The sequence below is a fragment of the Hemiscyllium ocellatum genome, chromosome 14 (genome assembly GCF_020745735.1).
Source record: "Hemiscyllium ocellatum isolate sHemOce1 chromosome 14, sHemOce1.pat.X.cur, whole genome shotgun sequence".
Classification (NCBI taxonomy): domain Eukaryota; kingdom Metazoa; phylum Chordata; class Chondrichthyes; order Orectolobiformes; family Hemiscylliidae; genus Hemiscyllium; species Hemiscyllium ocellatum.
In genome coordinates this window covers 39,773,843-39,795,786 of record NC_083414.1, presented here as the reverse complement: position 1 = coordinate 39,795,786, position 21,944 = coordinate 39,773,843, and the positions used below count along the sequence as shown (strand labels likewise).

The 21,944-nt window shown below is 39.8% G+C and overlaps 1 protein-coding gene across 1 annotated transcript; it reads left to right on the top strand.

Moving 5' to 3' along the window:
• The first annotated feature begins 18,457 nt into the window (after nt 1-18,457).
• Nucleotides 18,458-21,085, top strand: fezf2 (FEZ family zinc finger 2). The gene is made up of 4 exons (XM_060835857.1): nt 18,458-19,282; nt 19,437-19,571; nt 19,922-20,054; nt 20,829-21,085. The coding sequence occupies exons 1-4, from the start codon at nt 18,473-18,475 to the stop codon at nt 21,083-21,085; spliced, it is 1,335 nt and encodes a 444-aa protein (XP_060691840.1). The 5' UTR covers nt 18,458-18,472.
• The last annotated feature ends 859 nt before the right edge of the window (nt 21,086-21,944 follow it).

Here is a 21,944-nt window from a genome sequence, read left to right as displayed (position 1 = left end):
AAAAACCCACAATTCAACCTTACAATATAAACAAATCAACAATATTTGCACGTTTACTTACACAGAAATCAGGGTACAAGATTTTATTCTTGGAGATGCAAGCATTTTCTGGGATGGTCCTGACAGTTCTAACTAACATTTTGCACTAACTAAGCACCAGCTCACTCTCTAGCAATTTCCAGAGTCTAAATCCCTGACTAAATGATTAATGTGTCTGTTAATCTTCCCTCATGGCAACTGAAATACTGTGAGAAATAAATAGGGGGATGTACTGTTGCAAGTCCAAAACGGAGACAAAAGTATGAAAAAAGCCAAGCGAAAAATTAAAGTTAAAAGGACAGCAAGTGACAAAGATGTAAAAATCAGAGAAAAGCGAAGAATATCAGGTAGTTCTAGTCTAACACACACCTGTCCTGAAATCCATGGAATCAAGCTGGTTTTGTATCTGGTCAGCCTTTACTTTTCAATTATATGTTAATAATGTTAGGTAGGATGTGAAACCAGCAGTCTACCAAACCCACTCACTGAGGTGGATTAAATTTATTCCCATACATTGTTGAACATTTAATCAGAAATACCGTCAAGACAAATGTAAATTCTTCACTTGAGCACTTCTCTTTGCCTGATCTATATAAAGTATCTGTCTTGTTTACACGCCACTAATTCTCAACCTGAAAGTAAGAACTTTCTGAGTAGAGAGGGCTCTGACATCCCTTGATAGGATGCAGTTCCCTTTCACAATATTATTTCTAGGCCTACTTCAGGGAGGTCTTGCAAGAAGTTCATAGCATTTTACTGGTGACGTGTGTACTGTAATGCTTTCCTGTCAGTCTTTTTTGTAAAACACCTAGTTACATCAATAAATATGTGCTCAATTTTACAAAAAATTAAGCTAAACATCAATTTCAGGGAGTTTAGTGAAACGTTTTTCTATGCATGATATAGCATGTTATCTCACTCAGTAGTCCACGATTCACCCCGTTATGTATACATCATACTTCAATGGTGCTACACTCATACTATCGTGTGCTCACTAGCAGTGGAAATACTCACCACTGTTGGGAGCTTCTGGAATTTCTGCAGCTGGTGCTATATTTAAAGCCTAGCTATGCACCAGGTCAATCACTGCCAGCCACAAATAGCTCTTCAGAGTATCAGGAAGAAAAGCTTCTGTGGGCACATAGGTGGCTCAAATGGCACTTGATTTGAAGTACAGTCTCACAGTTGCCCACACTGCTGCACTCTAACATGCTGAGAGTGATCCCCCTTCTGCTCAATGTCCTCATGTTCCATCTTGGAAGTTTTCACCCTTTTCCCAGCTCTTCAACATCCATTGCATCTCCTCATCCCCTTATGCCTGCTATAGTTGTGCATGCTAGGATTATGTGGCGCAATCAACAAGTATTCCCCCCACCATCAACCAATTCAAGCATCAGAGACTCATCTTCAGGAGGACTTTATCTGCGTTGTGATGATCCTGGTCAAAGAATGAACAGCATTGTACATGCTCATGGCCTCATTCAATATTGAATAGCAGAGTCATCAGCCATGGAGCGAGTAGTCCTTGCTTCTCAGTAACCATCCTCTTTGTTTACTGTGTAAGCTGCTGGTACTTGATGCAGGTGTGCAACTGACAGAGCATAGTACTGTACAGCAACACGTCAATCCCTTTGACTGATCTCTGTTGACAAGCATGACAAGCTGGCTGGTTTTGCTTTTGCATTAAACATCAAGACAGCACAGCTTTTAACTTCTGAATAAGGTGGCATAACACAAAATGTCTAGTCAAGGCAAAGATGCCGTGAGCATCTGAATGAGTGAGCACTCAGGGAAGAAGCGAGGAGCCCTGAGTGCACCCTAGTCTAATTCATGAGCTGGTGGTTGTCCCTGTATACAGTGTATTTGAAGTGCTCCAAATTGCAACACTGAAGTTCAGAACTATATTCTAAGCAAGTCAGAGATATGCTATGATGAATTGGTATGGGTCATATGTGTTTGGTGCCCATCTCCATGAATAAGAAGTGACAGTCATTGCTGCCCAGGAACATGCTATGAGATGTTCGGTTGCCCTGTTTAAACTGGAGGCCAAGAGGAGCAAACAGCAAGCTACAGTGACCAGGTAACTTCCTGAAAAAGGGCTGCACTCAAAACGTCAATTTCTCCATCCTCTGACGCTGCCTGGCATGCTGTGTTCTTCCAACCTCCTGCATGTCTGCTTTGGATTCCAGTATCTGCAGATTTTTGACTCTAATATTGATGTCAAGAATTGTCACTATTCAGTTTCTACCCAGTATGTAGAACAGGAAACTGTATATCAATGAGACAAGACTAGGTATGTGTAAGATGCAAATGATTGCAAAGGTGCCTCTCACCATTCACTAACGATATTCTTGTTTCGTCATTCAATATTTGTTTGCAAAATCAGATCTTCATTCTCAATGTTGAGAATTTCATTTTCCAAACTTGCCACATTTCCGCAACTGATTTGGCAAACCCACATTGTTCAGGAGCCTAGAGAAACTCTGATGTCCCTAAATTTTGAAATGCGTTTGTTGTAGTGATCTCTTCTCAGATTTGCTTTTGATTCAGTTGTGTTAATAGCATTTTAAGATACTTACATCAGTATTTACTGAATTAAGAGTCGTTGTAATGTTTCTTAAGATGCAAACATCTAATACAAATTTTCAATTTGAGCAAGAAGCCACTTCTGAACTCTGATAGGAAATGGCGTGCACAATGTTACATGTCACATATTAACTCTAAAGATAAAAATTTCTCAAGGCCACTTTTTCTTGATAAATCTCATCAATTCTTTTATTCCAGTTATGTTTTCAATTATGTCCATCACTCATAATAAAGCAACACATTGAAAAACTTCTGGGAATTTAACTTGACAATATTGTCAATTTAGTCAGAGTTCACTCAAAACACTGCCATGCAATGCTGCATCTTAAATAAAAATAATGATGAATAATTGAAGAATTCTAAGGTAATTAAGGAACAGAATTGTGTATTGTCTTTGTCAGGGTAACCCTCCTGGTAGATCTGAAACTAGAGTGGAGAAGGTGCTGGAAGAGGGATTATTCTTTCATTTTTCCAGACAAGAAATTATCAAAATAGGCATAATCGTTTTTTAAATATTTAAATCCAGTGTAGCATTATTCTTCTCAGAGTATCACGATGAAAGCTGGAATTGAACTGCAAAGCATGGCAGCAACAAGGTCATAGCTACACTATTAGCAGTTATACAATGTCTGCCTGCCAGTGAAGAGCTTTGTAATTTTGCACTTCCACACATTCGCAAAGTTCTCTTTCTTCATTTAATTTTGTACCATCTGTTTTTTTCAAAATATTAAGGAGAATGAATGTCATTTTTGTAAAGAGCTCCCATAGGGCATCTGACCATTTTTAGAACTTGACTTGACACCATAGCAGAATTATATCCCATTCAATATGAAATTCAAATGCAATGAGACAGCCATGTGGAAGAGGTCTAATGCCCTTTGGCTTTGGTGCATTCAAGAGTTAAATCAAGATCTGAATTTTAGTGATACCTATATTGGAACAACAATTACTTTGCAGTGTGAATGCTTGTAACATAATCACATTAAGACATTTCTAAGAAAAGTAATAAGGAACTGAAACCATCGCATCTATGCAAAAATAGAAATGCAACTGCAACTTGAATGAGTGTGGTAAAAATAAATTACTCTCCTACTTTTGAGTGAACCATTCAGTTGATTAGCACTGCCGCCTCACAGCGCCTGAGACCCGGGTTCAATTCCCGACTCAGGCGACTGACTGTGTGGAGCTTGCACGTTCTCCCCATGTCTGCGTGGGTTTCCTCCGGGTGCTCCAGTTTCCTCCCACAGTCCAAAGATGTGCGGGTCAGGTGAATTGGCCATGCTAAATTGCCCGTAGTGTTAGGTAAGGGGTAAATGTAGGGGTATGGGTGGGTTGCACTTCGGCGGGTCGGTGTGGATTTGTTGGGCCGAAGGGCCTGTTTCCACACTGTAAGTAATCTAATCTAATCTAATTCCAGTCTACACACTTCATGCGACACTGCAGTAATATACTGTTTTAAAAGTGACACCAGTTTGTGCAACTGTGGTAAGAAGCATATATTCATTCTCTTGAAAATGGCGAAACCACTGAGATTAGAATCTCAAATTATTTAATTTGCTTTTTAAACATGTTTTGTGTTTAATATCTAACATTACTTCTTCAAAGTTTTCATAGGTCTGAACAGTAAACTGAAAATGTAATTATCCATTAATTCAAATGAACAGATTAACGTCATGATTCCATTTAGATTCATAGATTCATAGAAATTTGCAGCATGGAAACAGACCCTTCAGTCCAACCCATCCATGCCGACCAGAAATCCCAACAAAATCTAGTCACGCTTGCAAGCACCCGGCCCATATCCCTTCAAACCCTTCCTATTCATATACCCATCCAAATGCCTCTTAAATGTTGCAATTGTACCAGCCTCCACCACATCCTCTGGTAGCTCATTCCATACACGTACCACCCTCTGCATGAAAACGTTATCCCTGAGGTCTCTTTTATATCTTTCCCCTCTCACCCTAAACCTATGTTCTGGACTCCCCAACCCCAGGGAAAAGACTTTGCCTATTTATCCTTTCCATGCCCCTCATAATTTTGTAAACCTCTGTAAGGTCACCCCTCAACCTCCAACGCTCCTGGGAAAACAGCCCTAGCCGGTTGATCCTCTCCCTATAGCTCAAATCCTCCAACCCCGGCAACATCCTTGTAAATCTTTTCTGAACCCTTTCAAATTTCACAACATCTTTCCAATAGGAAGGAGACCAGAATTGCACGCAATATTCCAACAGTGGCCTAACCAATGTCCTGTACAGCTGCAACATGACCTCCCAACTCCTGTACTCAATACTCTGACCAATACAAGAAAGCATACCAAACGTCTTCTTCACTATCCTATCTACCTATGACTCCACTTTCAAAGAGCTATGAACCTGCACTCCAAGGTCTCTTTGTTCAGCAACACTCCCTAAGATCTTACCATTAAGTGTATAAGTCCTGCTAAGATTTGCTTTCCCAAAATGCAGCACCTCACATTTATCTGAATTAAACTCCATGTGCCACTTCTCAGCCCATTGGCCCATCTGATCCAGATCTTGTTGTAATCTAAGATAACCCTCTTCGCTGTCCACTACAGCTCCAGTTTTGGTGTCATCTGCAAACTTACTAACTATACCTCTTATGTCACATCCAAATAATTTATGGGAATGACAAGAGGTTGGGGACCCAGCCCTGATCCTTGTGGCAGTCCACTGGTCACAGGCCTCAATCTGAAAAATAACCCACCACCACCACCCTCTGTCTTCTACCTTTGAGCAAATTCTGTATCCAAATGGTGAGTTCGCCCTTATCCCGTGAGATCTAACCTTGCTAACCAATCTCACATGGGGAACGTTGTCGAACATCTTACTGAAGTCCATATAGATCACATCAATTTCTTTTATTGCTTAGTCATTGCATATTAACTTGGATTTTGATTGCACATGGCTTTGAGATTTTTAATAAAACAATGGCATTTATAGAAGTAATATATAAATACAAAAAGGAGCCTGTAGTGAATTTACAAGAAATTCAAGTTCAATGTAAATCATTTAGAATGTGCTGGGGGCTTCAGAGTTGTTCTAACTGAGGCAGAAGTGCTACTAAATAGTTTATGGTGGCTTGTTAATTATCCAAAATGAAAACACTCAAAGTTATAAACATCTTCCCTTTTAAATATTCATTCAATATTGAACTTTCAATGTTATAAGTATCTTCTTTTCTTGTTCTCTGTCCTGTGCTGATGAAGAATAGACTTGGATTAAATTAATTCTATGGATTAAAGATATTGCAATTTGGGTATTTTTGACCAGAGAGAGATTGCAAAAATGAATTCAAAGATGCAATACAATCTGGTGGTGGATTTTCTTAGCCTGATTAAAATAATTTGAGGTCAAATGAAGAAACATCTTGAACAGAAGTTCGTCCAAGATTAAAATATAAAGTGCACAGATCAAAAGATTAAGTGTGCCTCAACAAAGCTACATCAAATGCATACATAAAAGCAAAAAAAAAACACGTGGCAAAATGATTCTTTGTGATGTTTGTGTCGACCACAAATAGAGGTAATATGCTTTGATAGGTATGATATGTTTCTAATGTTATAGGAACCACAATATATATTTCAAGTATATGTAAATCAAGCTTTCATTCATTCAACAAAATGAAAATCAATATTAAAAACATTAAAATATTGTATACAACTGTCTGTATGAACTCTGAAAATATATATTGAATCTTATAGTTTAATATAATTGTAATTTCAGACTTTTTAAAGTACATCTTTTGGGATGCAATAGTTATTATGGAGTTAATTGTTACAAATGGGCCAACAAGCTAGCGTTGGTTACACAAAACTATGGAAGTATTGACTAAGAAACGGATGTTCCCCTTCGTGGGTAAAAGAAATGGCAATGTGATTTTAGTAGCAATACAGATGGCGTTATTTGAGGATGCAAAAAGCAAACTGGAATTGTTACCAGTGTGCGAAACAATTTAAAAAATTATAGGTAAACGCTAACTTGATGTAGTTTACAGTGCCTTTATTACAAATGATTTGTCGTTAATGAAGAATCCTGACATGTCCTTCTCTGAAACTCGAGCTGAAGTAGAAATGTTATATCTTTCATTTCCCACATCATGCACGCCTGAGTGAAATAGTGCCTGAGGAGCACGTATCACGTCAGATTAATGGGAGAGGAGATTAGATGATCACGATCTGAGCTAGTTCATCTTCTAAATCGCTTTCTCCCGACCTTTGAGTGGGGGTTGTGCTCATATTGAATGTTGGGTCCAGACACTAAAGTAAGCGTCATTTAAAATGTGCAAAATTTCCCATTGTATGTCTGAAAACGAAAGGTGTTATCTAATACAGCCCTATATTGTTATCCCCTCATGAATACTGGCCTGTAAATTCAGTACTTTTTGCATGTTGGTGAGCACCCCATCTGAACTTATTCAGGTCGGCTTAATCGTTCCGTGGATATATACGTGATTTTTTTTTTGTTTTGTTTTCAGCATTGTCACCAATAATCTGAAAGTTTTTTTCCTATGTTACTTCTAGAGTGTAAACAAAAGTGGCAAAGGGCAGGTATTAAGAAGAAATCTTCAATAAATTGATTATCTGTTCGCAATTCCCCTTTAAACTTTATTTGCTGTTAAAATACAAACTGGTAACTGTTTAGTGACTTATATTAAATCAAGCAACCAGTTAACAACGAGCACCTCAAGAAACTGTTCGATGTTATGGTAAACAGAAACTTCACAAAACGCCATCTGTAGCGCCTCTCTTGTAATGGTAATTGATTGTAAGTAATTAATTCATACATACAGGAAAACGTGTCCCATTAAACCAAGCTTCGAACACACTTTTTACTCGATTGCATTAAAACAAATGGTTCATTATTCAATTTACACAAATCACCACTTAATTGCAGATGTTATTAAACACATGAACACATCCACTTCTTCACACAGAATCCAATTCCAAATAGGCACATTAGATGTTCCCTTCTATCAGCGCTGCTTCTGCATCGAGAATACAAGTAAATGATGCTGTGGACTTAAGAGATGGCTATCCTACAAATTGATAGTGGACTAATCCGCTAGTGAAATGTGCCAGTTCGTAATCTTAGTTTCACTAAGTGATTTCAAAGCCTTCCAATTAAAGTTATATGATTGGAAACTGTCATTTACCTGGTTAGAAAATGAATATAAATACCGTCAATCACACTGTTTATACAGCACAAGACAGTCAATGTAACTTTGTCAGAAAGCAAATATTTTTAATTTGTTGAAAATTGTTCACATCATGAAGCGTTAGAAAACTTTTTTTTAATTGCACTTAAAGAAAAATCTAGTTATCCCGTTGGAGCCGATTCCTGTACATGGTTCTGTCGGTGCTCCCGCATGTAGGGGCATTCTATCTCGCCTCTTATGTCACTTTACTGCCTTATCTATGAGCGGTTCGGCAATAGTTAAGAATAGAAGTCGGGTCTTTGTTGATCAAAGTAGATAATGTGAAGTGTCTACATGATTAAAAGTCAAGTTACACTGATTTAATTTCTGCTTTAAAATGATGTTCTTATTGGACTGGTTCGAACGTTTAACTTAAAATAGTTCACAATAAAGCCAGTGTAACAACGTGGAACTCTCAGGTGTGGCATTTGGCAAGCAGAGGTATAATATATAGTACGTGAGTTATACTCAAGTCGGTTGAAGTTCATCTGAGTAAATTTCTTCATCAATATCAAATTCCCACGTTCTTACTAATGCTAGTAACTCTGCGGCACCTTGCACAATTGAAAGTGATTTTATTCCACTCAACTGATACAGACTCACTCAAAAGAACAGTAAACTGAGTTATTCAGCACTAGTTGATACTTTGCAACGAGACTTGATACTTATTGGCGTTGCCTCGAAACCCCAGGGCACTGAGCGCTCTCGATTGCATTTAAAATAATGTTTTTGAATCGAAAGGATTCATCCATATACAAGCAGCAGAGCTCATGCTCTTGACTGAGCAGAGATGGATTCTAGATCAGGGTTTTTATTATTTTCAAAATATATTTAAAGAGGAAAACGCATAATTCAATATATTACTCAGAAGCTTTACATGAACAATTCTGTTTGTAAATAATCTAACATTTATTTGACAAGCATCGAGACGTCTGGAAGCGAAATGCTTTCACTGTTGCACTGAAAGTACTGCTGCAGCATACTTGCACAGCAAAGGTCTACAGACGTCAATAGGATAATGGGCAGATAATCTCTTCTAGTGATGTTGAACACTGCAGTTAAATTTCCTGTGCTTCTTCTAAATAGTGTCATGGGATCTTTCAAATCCACTGGAGCAGACAGATCTGTCTGACTTAAGTTTTCATCTGAAAGACTGTGCCTTCATGAGGACTGCAATCGAGTGTCAGCCTCATATTTCCCGCACAAGTGCTGCAAAGGGACGTGAACCCCGAACCTGGTGAATGAGTTGCAGTGACTTGTCAATTCAATAGGACAAATTCAAGAACGTTTCAGTTTATAAACAGAAGCATTTATTGTTATTTGAGGGACACTGAGAGTGTTGCTGGAGACAGTTTTTGTACATTTCTCAGTAATAGGGCTGCCCACTAGCATAGTTGGAAGCCTTGATGCAAGTTTGCAACATTCATATTCTCAACCAACAAGAGTGGCTTGAGCCGAGAGTTGGGTCAGAAGAAACAAGACAGATGGAACATAACCTCTTTGGGTTTTGAGTTTAAAGTGTTAAACATTCTGCAATTGAGAACCGGAGTTATGTAAAAGAAGTGTTGAAAGGTAATAAGTGTTTACTCATTCATTAGAATTATAGCACTGGTGAGTTGGGAAACAATTTGCACATGAGTATGTCAATCAAGCTATTACTGTTAAGGCAATTTATATGACTGTTTAAATGTATGAGATGAGCAAGTCATTACCAAATCCATTAGGACATGATGTTCCCTGTTTGGTATTGGTCAGTCCTCTTTTGGGAAGAGCCATCAAGAAGGCCATCAAGACTGATCCCTCATATGACATATATCATGCTCACAGATCTAACGCCATGTTCGTATATATTCAACATTGACTATACTATTTACGAAAAGGTAAGGTGCATATATACCAGAGAAACAAGTGTTCCCAAAAATTAAAGTGCTGGCGTTGATTTGGCATTACTATCAGAGCTATGGTTGTTGATGCTGCAAATACACATTTGCAGCTGTGATCTCCAGCATCTGCAGACCTCATTTTTTACTCTATGGTTGTTGATGCCACGTTATTTCATAGTGGTGATTTAGGAACGCACTATGCTTGCAACTTGCTTTTTTTTGCAGCAGGTAAAAATATTAATTAATAGAGCACAAATTAGTCACCATCTCAGAAGACGATAAATAGGAACAAGAGTAAGCCGTTCAACACCTCAAGCCTGCTCCGCCATCCAATAGGATCATGGCTGATCGATATTGCTCATGTCCACTTTCCTGCCTTTTCCCTATAATCCTCGATTCTCCTATTGATCGAAAATCTGTCTCTGCCTTAAAATTACATAAGGACTCTGCCCCCACAGCTTTCTGCAACAAGGACTTCCAAACACTCTCAAACCTTTAGGAGAAGAAATTCCTCCTCATTTCGACGAATGAAGCTTAAGACTGAGATGAGGAAGAATTTCTTCTCCCAGGAGACTCTGAGTCTTTGAAACTTCTTGCTGCAGAGAGCTACGGGGACAGCGTCCTTCTGTATGTTTAAAGCGGAGAGAGATAGATTCACCAAAGACTGAAATATACTGTTTTGTGAAATTACAATTTTTGGATTTTCCTTACATTGCCACTAACAGCATGCCATGCAGCAGCCATGGTCGGTTGCAAACGACTCAATGTATCCCCTAATCAACCCAATGTCAAAGCCTAACTACAAAACATAAATTTACTTTGAAATTATGCATGCCCCTTCGGTACAATGTGTCAGAAATTACAGAAACCGGATCTATGGAAGATTTATATATTTGATAAGATTCTTGTTCATTAAACATGTTTGGGGTCAGAAACCTTTCGTTACAAGGTTGTGTGTTCACTTGTTATAGTCCCTCATGACAATTCAGATGGGATCGTGCACACCACATGAGATTTCTTAAACTTTATCAGGGGATGAACCGCTAGCTGTGGATGATTTAATTCAATCTGTCCAGACTCACACTTCTATCTCACTGAAATCCCAAGCTACTGCTCGCTGACTATAAACTAATCATTAAAAGTTTTCAGCTAGTGAGCAATGGCATAACACTAATGATATATTGTGAAATGCTCGAAAACTAATTTTAGAACAGGTTGATCTGAATGTTGCTTCACTGAGGAAGTATCATTTTTCTCTAGTTGAGCACAGTACAGCATCATGCCTGGTTTCAAAGATGGAGTCATAGCTATACCCAATACTAAAACAATCCCCGCTGTGAACATGAGCTATAAATAATTCAAAATCGGAAATATATTTTGGATTAATTGTATGAATTGAATATGATTCATTGACTTGGAGCTTGAAGTTGAGGTGTTATCTCTAAGTCAACCATAAATTGTCTTTCACATCAATATATCTTGAGTCCCTTTTACTTTCAGGTCATTTGCCAACCGGATATAATTTCGAGCATTTCCTATCGTAATTTCGGATGAGATATGACTTTATGTTGGCTTTCCTGCTTTGTTGTGAAACTTTAAATAATCATTGGAATTTCCAACTTCTCTAGTGTTCGATTAAGTCGCCAAAACTTAACAGATTTCCTGTCTAGAACTAACTCGTGAGTTCACTCTCAAGAATCTATTCTAAAGAGGGCTACTTTTGCAGGGCCGTTGTGTGAAACACCCATTGGAATTGAGCTTGTGGATGAGTTCTCTGGCTGGAACATTCAATACTGGAGATCAAGCATGGGAATTGTATCAGCACGGATCATGTGCAGTGTTGTCCTGCACTTTCATTTGTTTCTCTAATCTCTCTGCTGCTTGCTGTCACTTTACAGAACAATTTCCGGACGAGCAGCCTAGAATTTGATCTCAGCCCTGCTGTTAGAGCTCAATTAACTCGGGTTGAGGATTCTCCAAACCTGGGGGATTGAAATGTGCGTCAGGACAGCAAAATTCACACCCAAACTCTTAACACGTGCCTGTTAACAGGCTCCTTAGGAGTGAGGTCAGATTGCCCATTTCTAAATTATTATAGAGAAAAAAAGAAGAATCAAGGAAATATTGCCCACTCCAATACGAGAAAGCTTGCGAACGAGATCCTATGAGTTCTTGCAAAACTAACTCGTTTTCGAGATGAACTACTCATTTCTAAGCTTAAACGTTCTTGGAATAAAATGGCGGGTATGCTTTAAAAAGCGGGAGAATAGTTCATGTGTGTATCCCGTCTTAAATCCAAAACATTAAGTGGCCATTTCCAGGTCGATATGCCCTACTTAAGTTCGAGTTCGTTGACATTTTTGGTGCACCGAAAGACAAACTAAAATATTACATTTTTTAAAAAAATACTGCATTGTAGAAAGAGAGCTGATCCACTTTATATATAAAAAAAATCAATGCTACCATTCTGGAGACAAGTTGGAGAGAGGCCTCTACGTCACCAATATATCAATTCAACTTGTGAAGACCGCAATTATTCATTATTCAATTGTCAATTTAAATGTTTTAATCTGCTTCCGTAGGGAGTTAACGGGCTGCAGGGTCCAGTGACAGTTCTTCATTGAAAGCATGGCAACATCTTTTTCAACTGACCACAAAGAAGCCATTGAACATGAGACCCGACAACTCAATAAAGAGGATACTTTTCCCCCCCCTCACTTCGAACATCAAGGAAATGTTCTGCAGCCATTGACTATCAAAGCTGATAGCTTAACAAATACAATTATCTTCATGGTAGAGACTGGGTCGGTGATAACGAATTTTACAGCTTTTTAAAAATTCCAAGAAGAAGCCGGGCATGAATATATTAAAACACGATTTGTAATGCTTGTAATAGTTACAATTACTATTTATATCTCGAGAACAGAAGTGCCGTTTTCTACTTTACACCTATCAGAAGATGCATTGCCTTGGCAGTCCTAGATCATGACTGAAGTAATATAATTCCATCAGTAGATGTTCAAATCGTTGTATTCATTAAAAAAAAGTAAATACTGGATTATCAATCAAAATCAATAAACTCCACCCCGTGCAATGAAGAAATATCCGCACCACGAAATCCTAACCCTATCCTTTTGTTTCAGAGTCCCCTACATCTGCTTTGGAGTTATTTCTGCATTTGTACTATCTGCCAGATTCAGTGACAGAACCCCGACCATTAGGCCACAAGTATTGAATGGAGGAGCGGCTGAAGACAAATTGCTTTGTAATCTACTCGCGCTGTTCGGAGTATGCAAGCAGAAAATTATACATCATTTTGAATTTCTCAAGTCATGGATATGTGTCAGTACTTTCAACAGCTTAACCACACGTCAGCACGTAATGAAGTGTTTAAGAAAAAAAAACACATTTGTTTACACTTGGATTCGTTTACTTCATCCTTGGAGAATTTGTCAGGTTTCATTTGAAATGCTCATGGGGATTAAACAATTGATCATTGGATAGTTACAGCGACCATGTTCAACAACAGCATTAAAACAGTGAAAGAGAATTGTACACCGGCAAGGAGCTGCTGTGTAACCGAGGGCTGGTGTCAGCAAAATGTTGTGGGAAGGGTATATGAACCGCACCTGCTGCTCCCTGGTGCTAACAGACTGTACTCAATGAGCTCACCTCTATGCAATAGGATTAGGGAAAAAAACTCACACACCTAGACCTAAAATAAAAAGGGAAAAAAACGCTTCAATGTGGCACAAATAAACCGCGTTTCAAGCCTAAAACGATACACGTGAAAGTTAAGCAAAAAAACAGTTGGATCAAATCATGCTATTAACTTGACTTCAATTATGTAAATAAAGTTAGGCGCAATATAGGTCGAAAATGTTACATTACCGGGGGAGATGTAAGACCATACTGAGTCAAGTGTAACATCCCACGACGTTAAGAAATTTGAAACAATAGAAATGAAAAGGGTAGCCCAAAGAGTGTGAAGTTCGCAAATACCTTTGATGGATAAAGTATAATAATCGTTTGACTTTCCTACTGCTCTGAATCACACAGAATCGATTTCATACCACAGTATTGTATTACATGAGCTCCGCCTTACAACTATAGCCAGCGCAGAGACAGAAAATATTGACAAATAATAGCTAAGCTATTGAATGAAAAGGTCGCGAATTCCCACTGTTCTGTCTAACCCAGCTTCGTCAACATTGATTGAATATTTAGTAATAATAGACGAGATGAACTAAGTTGGCTGTGGACGTCCTATTCCTTAAAGAAGCAAATACTGTAGAAACAGAAAAAAAGTTATGCTTACAATGTGCTCATGATATTAACATAAACCTCGCAAATCGAGTCGTCAAAAATTCGCGGTGATCCTAACCTTGAATTTTGGTATTGTCCGCATGAAACAGCATTGCGAAGGGGAACTCTCTTATTAACAATGCTGGAGTCGTTTAATGAATTGACGTGGTAAAACCATCGGCCCATGTAGCCTAACACCGTTCTTGGACAAACTGTAATTGGGATAGAGAGATTAATTAACATAATCTGACATGGGGTGGGAGGTGGGGAGTGGTGGATTTTAGTTCAGAATCCGTCAGAGAGTGCAATGCAGGTGTGAGTTGTTGTAAATCATGAACATTTTGATAGTTGCCTCTCTAGTCGCACAATCTCTGGGAGACATGCTCTGGGACCAAAAGTTTTCAAAATCTTTCACCCGATTTGTTTGCAAACATTTCCCTGGAACACTCATCACCCCCAGCGCCTCCCCATTTACCCTCTGGGCAGCCCCTCTGAGTGACGGTGTCACCCTCAGTTCAACATAAAGACTCCCGCCTCTGCGTCAGAAGGCCCGGTTTGCAGATCTCACTCAGAGCACATGGTCTTGGCTGATAACTCAAAGAAGCATTGAGGCGCCATCCCATTGAAGAGCTGTTATAGCGAGGGCCTATCTGCCCTCTTAAATGCAGGTAAAGTTTACTGCACTGAGCAACATCTATCCCTCAGCCAACACTTAAAACTTGCGATCTGGTCATTTATCCAACCACTGTTTGTAGTTGCTATTGCGACATTACAACAGTGGACATATTTAATTGGCTAGCAACCACTTTGAGACATCCTGAATGGCGCAAGGGTGATTTTCTAATTAACCTGTTCAGAGATGTTATCACAGTGCTCTGGTGCAAGTAGAGCTTGAACCTAGGCCTCTACTCTCAGAGGTAGGGATACTACCACTGTGTCACAGAAGTCCACCATAACATTCTACTCGAGATTTATTTTAGTAAAGAACTTTGATCATTAATTGAAATGCCATCATTTGGTTGCCCAGTGGTTAGCACTGCAGCCAAGGGCAGGGATTTGATGTGTGGAGTTTGCATATTCTCCCCGTGTCTGCGTGGGTTTCCTCCGGGTACTCTGGTTTTGTCCCACCATCCAAAGATGTGCAGGTCAGGTGCTTTAGTCAGGGGTAAGAGGGGAATGCGTCTGGGTGGGATAGTCTTCGGAGACTTGGTGTGGACTTGTTGGGCCGAAGGACCTGTTTCTACACTGTAAGGGATTCTATTATTCAGCATTAGATTGTGTTTCTGATTACTGTTCTAGTGACAATGCCACGTCTCCCGATAGGCGCTCTAAAAATTTCAAGGGCTATTTTTATAACTGAATAGTCCCAAACCATTAAGGAACACAGCCATTACAGCCATTGTACGGTACAACGGGAGAATTGGACTTGTCAACAGACCATCTTCCAGTTTTCCCAGTTTGCTCCAAACATTCCCTAGCTAAAAGACATTATCTTGTCAGGATGAGATCATTTGCAACTACTGTTCGCTTAAATTAGTTGTGCCTTTCCCCTCAATTCCAATCTGTCAATTTGAATATTTCATCCAAGATTACCAAGATGCTGAATTTGATCCCAAAAATGAGGGGACCGTGCTGAAACACCTTTTCATGGAGACGCTGTAAGGGTGATAAAGTTTAAAAGGACATCATCGAAGTAACCTGAGGAAATAGAATAGGGACCGTGCACCTCTATTCACTCTGGCGACTTAAATGGATTCATACAAAAACATAAATCGTGAAAAGGGTTGCATTAAGTCCAACGTTGCCTGTGTTGTGTTGGAAGATTCCTGTGGTCCTTTTCTGGCCCTTTTGCTGCTCTTTGCCGGGACTAGTCTAATGCTCTGCAGGAATTTACAATTCTAATACAGAACAAACAACCCGCCCCTTAAATTAGTACAACAGAAAGAGAAAAGGGTCAGACAGCATCGCTGATTAAACATTAACCCTTCGAGTGCTACTGCAACATTCCGACAATCACATTCCACAAGTCCTATCGTTCTGATTTGCGCCTGAATTTTGCAATACAGTCACTCCGCTCCGTTTCCCTCACGATTCGGTTTAGTTGGGGGGGGGGGGGGATCTTTAAAAATAATGATCTCCAAAAATGAAAACTCGGAACCCACAGAGACTGCGCCGCACCCAGCATAATAATATGAACCGCAATTAATGAAGCATTAATTTGAATGTGATTCTCTCAAACCAAAGAACCTGCAATATACAACTACAGCAAAAGTTAGCAGGAAGCGCACCACATCACAACACAGGGCATTACAATATTTACAGTGCACCTAGTCTCAGTTTGTTTTATGTTCTCGGGAAAAGGTTTACACTCTAAGAAATGCCTCCACCCTGCTGCTCCTTTTCCGAGTCCCCTTAGCTTCTAATTATTTCAGTGGAGTACTTGCCCTGACAATTTTGCTGTAGAAAGCAAGATCTACCCAATACAGTGTAAACCCCCAAATCGCTGTTTTCACTCAGTCGCCTCCAGCCAGTAATATGAAATAAGGCACAAAATCGGGCTGAGTGTAAGAAGAATTAGCATCCTGGTTTAAGAGTTCAAAACAAAAAAAATTCAAACGATCAAGAGCGATTACAGGCCCGCGATGGTCCGAAGATCATTTGTTCAGCTCTTTTCACGATTACTTTTGATAGTGCCTAGTTGTTTAGCCCTTTTTGGTGCAGCCTCAATCAATTCTGCGATAATAATTTGTTGTGCTTCTCAGGTGAAATCGTCTGCAAACAGGAGAATTAAAACGGCCCCAAATGAACAGGCACTTGGCCATTGTAGAGAGAACACAGAACTTTTTGGGAGTAAATTCCAGAAACTTTCTAAAAAGGCTTGTTAAAAGGAGTCTTTTCATTGCCCGCTTTTACCTCTGGCCAGGCGCAGTCTTTTTTCTTCGGTTCCTAATCCGCATCGTAACGCGTTTTTTTTCTCTCTCAACAAGGGGAAAAAAAGAACACAAAACCGGGTTCCACGCGGTGCTTTAGTGGCTAAAATTGAAAGAGCCGCTTCACAAGGGCACAACAGTATGAATCGCTTTGGAAAATTGGCTGTTCTGAATAGGTGAAGGAGGAAAACGTTTAATCGGGTCCTGGGGAGATTCTGAGATTTCAATCTGCTATTGCCACAGGTGGAATCTGGACTTTCGCCCCTGAAATCCACAAATTGAGAGTGAGTACCGAATCAGAAAGAAATGCGCCCTTTTTTTTGTTAACTATTGTAAAATATGTACAAGTTTTAGATGCACGCCGCGTGACTACGTAGCGAGAAGTAAAACGGGGAAGATTGTACTCAGCAAACCGCCTTCAAAATGTATTCAGTACAATGCAGTGTCTATACTTCAATCCGTGCGAATAACGAGCACTTTTATCTTCGCGCTGAGATTTTTGTAACTTGCAGCAGGAATGTGTGTGTGTGTGTGTTGGGGGGGGGGGAGGTGGCGTTGGGAAGAGAGATGGTGGGGAAGTGGACGGGGGGTGGGGGGGGGAGATGAAGGGGTGTTAAATTCCAAATTAATAAAAGACAATTGTTTTAGGATTGCTTTAGGCTTAAATTGTCCGTTGCATGCATTATGTTACAAAGGCATCATTCCTTATTCATTCAGGATGTAATTTCTCCAGGTCCTAGCCGGGCTTGGCTGACGAGATTGAGTTCAAATGAATGTTTCATCATGTTTAAAAAATCTGGAGCAGTAGCTTTTCTACAAAGATATGATGATGATTATTAGTGAGGCTGCGGCAAACTGTTTTTTTTCTCTAACCATTTAAAAAGCAGCCCATAAGCGATGTAAACAGACCTAGCGATAGATTAAAGCATATTAAATGCACAATTATTTTTTCATACCCCCACAGCCACTTCGCCCACGAGCATTGTGGGTGCTGGTGGGAGATTGGAATGGGCTGATGCTATTTGGATGTCACCTTGCTAAGTGACTTCATGTGATGTCAGCTAAATGCAACAGACAGTGATCTCACACTGATGAGGATGTGTGCTATCAAAATGTGACAGTATAGCCACACGCAGTCCTTGGATAATCTGCTCCGCTCTCTAGTAAATGTAGAACCCGTTAAGAATAGACGGTGGCGTCTGGCACATCACTCCTCAGTAAGTTAGTAATCGGAATTTCCAGTATCAAACTGGTGATTTGTGCATACAGTAAAGCTTTTAAAATCTAGCAGCAAGATTTTCGCTGTCCTTGTAATTCGTTCTTTTGTGCTGCTTAATGAGCATTAATCTGGTGCCCCTCGGTGCCATTGTTCATGGAGATGTTGATTTGAATGTAAATGGGTGACATGCCAAACGCAAGGTGCTTATTAAATTGATGTGTGTCTTGGCTTTCCTGGAATGCAGGGGAGATCAGAGCGGCTCTAGTCAGCGGCTGCTCACACCAAGTCCTGGGATGGCAAGCTCTGGTCATTTGGAGACAGTTGTGTCCTGTCCCAGGCAGACGGCAAGGAATGGAGCTTCCGCCACGAGCTGCAATGGAGCTACCCCAAAGGCACTGGCCTTTTCCATCGAAAGGATCATGGCCAAAACCTCAGAACCAAGGAGCCATACTGAACAAAGACAAAGCTTGGAGAAAGCCGAAGGCAAAAAGGTTGGGAAATTGTGTTCTCCTGTCCCGTGTATGCTTCCTATCCAACCTTTCCCTTATGACTTGCAAGCTAAAGCTCTCTTGAACTATTCTGAGGTATGGAAGACTAACCTGAGGGGGTCACTTTGTACTTCTGCGGCAATGTGTAAATCAAACTGTGGGATGTGCTGTAAAACTGACTTAACTTTAGGCCCTTCTATGATGACTGCAAACAGACTGATTAAACCCCAAGTCATAAACCAAACGGTCGCTATGCCCGCCAACGGTTCCCTTTATTATTTCAACTATCTGGACACTACCTACCACCCTTCAGAGTTGCTTCATGGACATCACATCTTCCCATCTCACATCCTCGGTTCTCAGCCCCCAGCCTCGCTTTCTGCTCACCAGAAACTTCTTTTGTTGGAGAATGCTAAATTTGCCAGCTTGGCCGCAGAGAAATACCCAACGCCACAATTTCCTCACAAAGAACGGATCCCAGGACAGCTCGACCAAGTTATCAAAGAAAACAGCAGCTTTCCAGTCGAAAAGAATGTAATTAAAAATCATCAAAAACTGAGCAACACCTCAAACGATGGCAAACCCAAAAACTTTACCTGTGAAGTGTGCGGAAAGGTAACGTGAAGATTGAACCGCAAATCGCCCACGACGTTTTGTTTTTCGCTGATAATGGATACTGTTCTCGTGAGAGAAAAGGCAAGACTAACATCAACTGTGCAGCTCCAAGACAAATTACATGTTCATTGTTTTTATTTTCTTCCCTTTCCAGGTTTTTAACGCACATTATAACTTAACACGCCACATGCCAGTTCACACTGGGGCCAGACCGTTTGTGTGCAAGGTCTGTGGGAAAGGTTTCCGACAGGCTAGTACCCTGTGCAGACATAAAATAATCCATACACAGGTACGTGCTCGCGTCTTCCCTTATTGTCCAGTATTTTAACACTCGACAATATCCTAATTAGCTTATTAGCCGTTTCCTTTTCTGGTATATGGTTTCAGTACTACATGGGAAATGACACACAGACACTATATAGACGTTGTGTGCGATCCTACTTTAATAACATCGGTTCATGTTTCAGTTGGAAGTTCTTTTTCCCCAAATCTACGTTTAAATTGTTCACATATAATAATACTGTTTGGGGACTGAACTTCGCGCATGCCTTGTGCATTTTTGTCCCAGTTCGTTTCATTTCTGCTTAACTGTGTTTATCCGGCCGTCGGTCGCCAATGACTTCTGTCATTCATTCTCAGGAGAAACCTCATAAATGCAATCAGTGCGGAAAAGCTTTTAACCGAAGCTCCACTCTCAACACTCACATTCGGATCCACGCTGGTTACAAACCTTTTGTTTGCGAGTTCTGTGGGAAAGGATTTCACCAAAAAGGTACGGTACTTTTCAAAGTAGCGTCTACTTAATTGGAATTAGTCTTCACACCAGCTATCTATTTGGCTCCGTGCATCCATCATATTTAACCCTTAGGTGGATGCATAGTCTTGCCAGTGCCTGCTTCAAATGTGTGTCCCTTTCCAGGAAAACGTTAACGTATATTAAATTAGTACAACAGCTAGAGTCCCAATCTGCCTCTACTTTCTAGTTTAATTTACTTTATTTGATCATTTAATAATTAGCCTGACTAATTCCATTGGTCATATTGTACACACTACAGACCTATAGATGAAATTAGAAGGATAGAACTGAGGACTATACACATTGTTAGAGATAGGTGGACACGCCGCAAAAGCAGAGTTAGTACTCCCGGTTTCCAGTGAAGATCACCGGAAGGAACAGTGCCATTAAAAAGGCATTTCTCCGCAATATGATTCGGGTATAGCTGGCAAGCTGAATCCAACCTACTACAAATCAGCCGTGCCATTTTGAACTAACCCTCTTCTAACACGGCTCCTTAAATTGGGTTGTGGGTCAGAAGCTTGACCTCAATCTAATTCCTAATCTGACAGTTTTTTGCAGTCCTCTGTTGATTGAGACAAAGTTTGACAACTTCTTGACTCCCATACGGGCAGACTAACACAAGACTGCTTAATGAAGCCTCGCTTCTTCTTAACATAGAAATTCCCTCATCTGAAATTAACTTAATTGTGAACTCCTGACCTTGTGGGGGGAAAGACTTTCACTAACTTTCTCTATCTTTTCCTCTAGGAAACTACAAGAATCACAAACTGACTCACAGCGGAGAAAAACAGTTTAAATGTAATATCTGCAACAAAGCATTCCATCAGGTGTATAATTTAACGTTTCATATGCATACGCACAACGACAAAAAGCCCTTCACTTGCGGCACTTGTGGGAAAGGATTTTGCAGGAACTTTGATTTGAAGAAGCATATAAGGAAATTACATGACGGTAACTCCGCCACAGCCCCAGCGAACGAACGTTCAAGGGTGGGGCAAAGTTAGTTTTATAGACTTCGATTTAAGGTTTTTGGGCGGACAATCATTTCTGTACATTGCATTTTGAAGTAAGATCTATTTGAGATTGTTCGATGCACTGCAATGCTCTTTACTTCGCACACAGTTATGCAACAGTGGACAATTCATAAGATAACTTTCCACACTTGAATTTGTATGTTTAAATGGATCGAAGTCTGTGCAGAAAAAAAACTACCGAGACGCGACAGCATGTCTTAGTCCTACAATATTCCAAAAGTGTTGTGAATCAATCGTAATGTAAATATTTATGTTAATTAAATGTCTTATATCATTATTTTTTCTGTATTGTAGTATTTTATAAATGAAACTTACCGTGGATTGGTAAATCTTACATTTTAAAGTATTTGTTAGGACGTTGATTCGTTTGCATTTCTGTACATTTTAATCCCGTTGTAAAAATTGAACGTGTCTACCTGCAAAATAAAAAAAATAAAGTTTTCAAATTTGCATTTATTTGAATTGCACAGATACGCAAATATGGGGCGATAGCTGCTCTGTTTATTCACAAAGCAAGAACATTACTCTGGGCAACGATACAAACTGATAAGAAGATAGATTATTTGTTGACTTTTAACAATAAGGTGCTGCACATATTACTGTTGAAATGTTATCTTTATATTTGAAATGCATTGTTTTTACTCAAGGTACTAGAGATTAGGAAACACCCGGCTCGTTTGCACTAAATACGTCTTCGAACAGTTTCAAAGAGCAAATCTCTAGCATTTTGCTACTTTTGCTGGCAACTGAGAAGTGACTCGGAGACGTGCTTGTGCCAAGGGAGGGAAGGAAAGCTGTTAACATGTCTCCACGCAGAGCAGATGGGCGA

What these genes read in the sequence shown, in the direction of transcription:
- fezf2 (XM_060835857.1), top strand. Translation starts at nt 18,473, where the DNA reads ATGGCAAGCTCTGGTCATTTGGAGACAGTTGTGTCCTGTCCCAGGCAG. An exon ending in CCTGTGAAGTGTGCGGAAAG is followed by an intron (nt 19,283 to 19,436) that starts GTAACGTGAAGA and finishes TTCCCTTTCCAG; the next exon opens with GTTTTTAACGCACATTATAA. An exon ending in GAAAGGATTTCACCAAAAAG is followed by an intron (nt 20,055 to 20,828) that starts GTACGGTACTTT and finishes CTTTTCCTCTAG; the next exon opens with GAAACTACAAGAATCACAAA.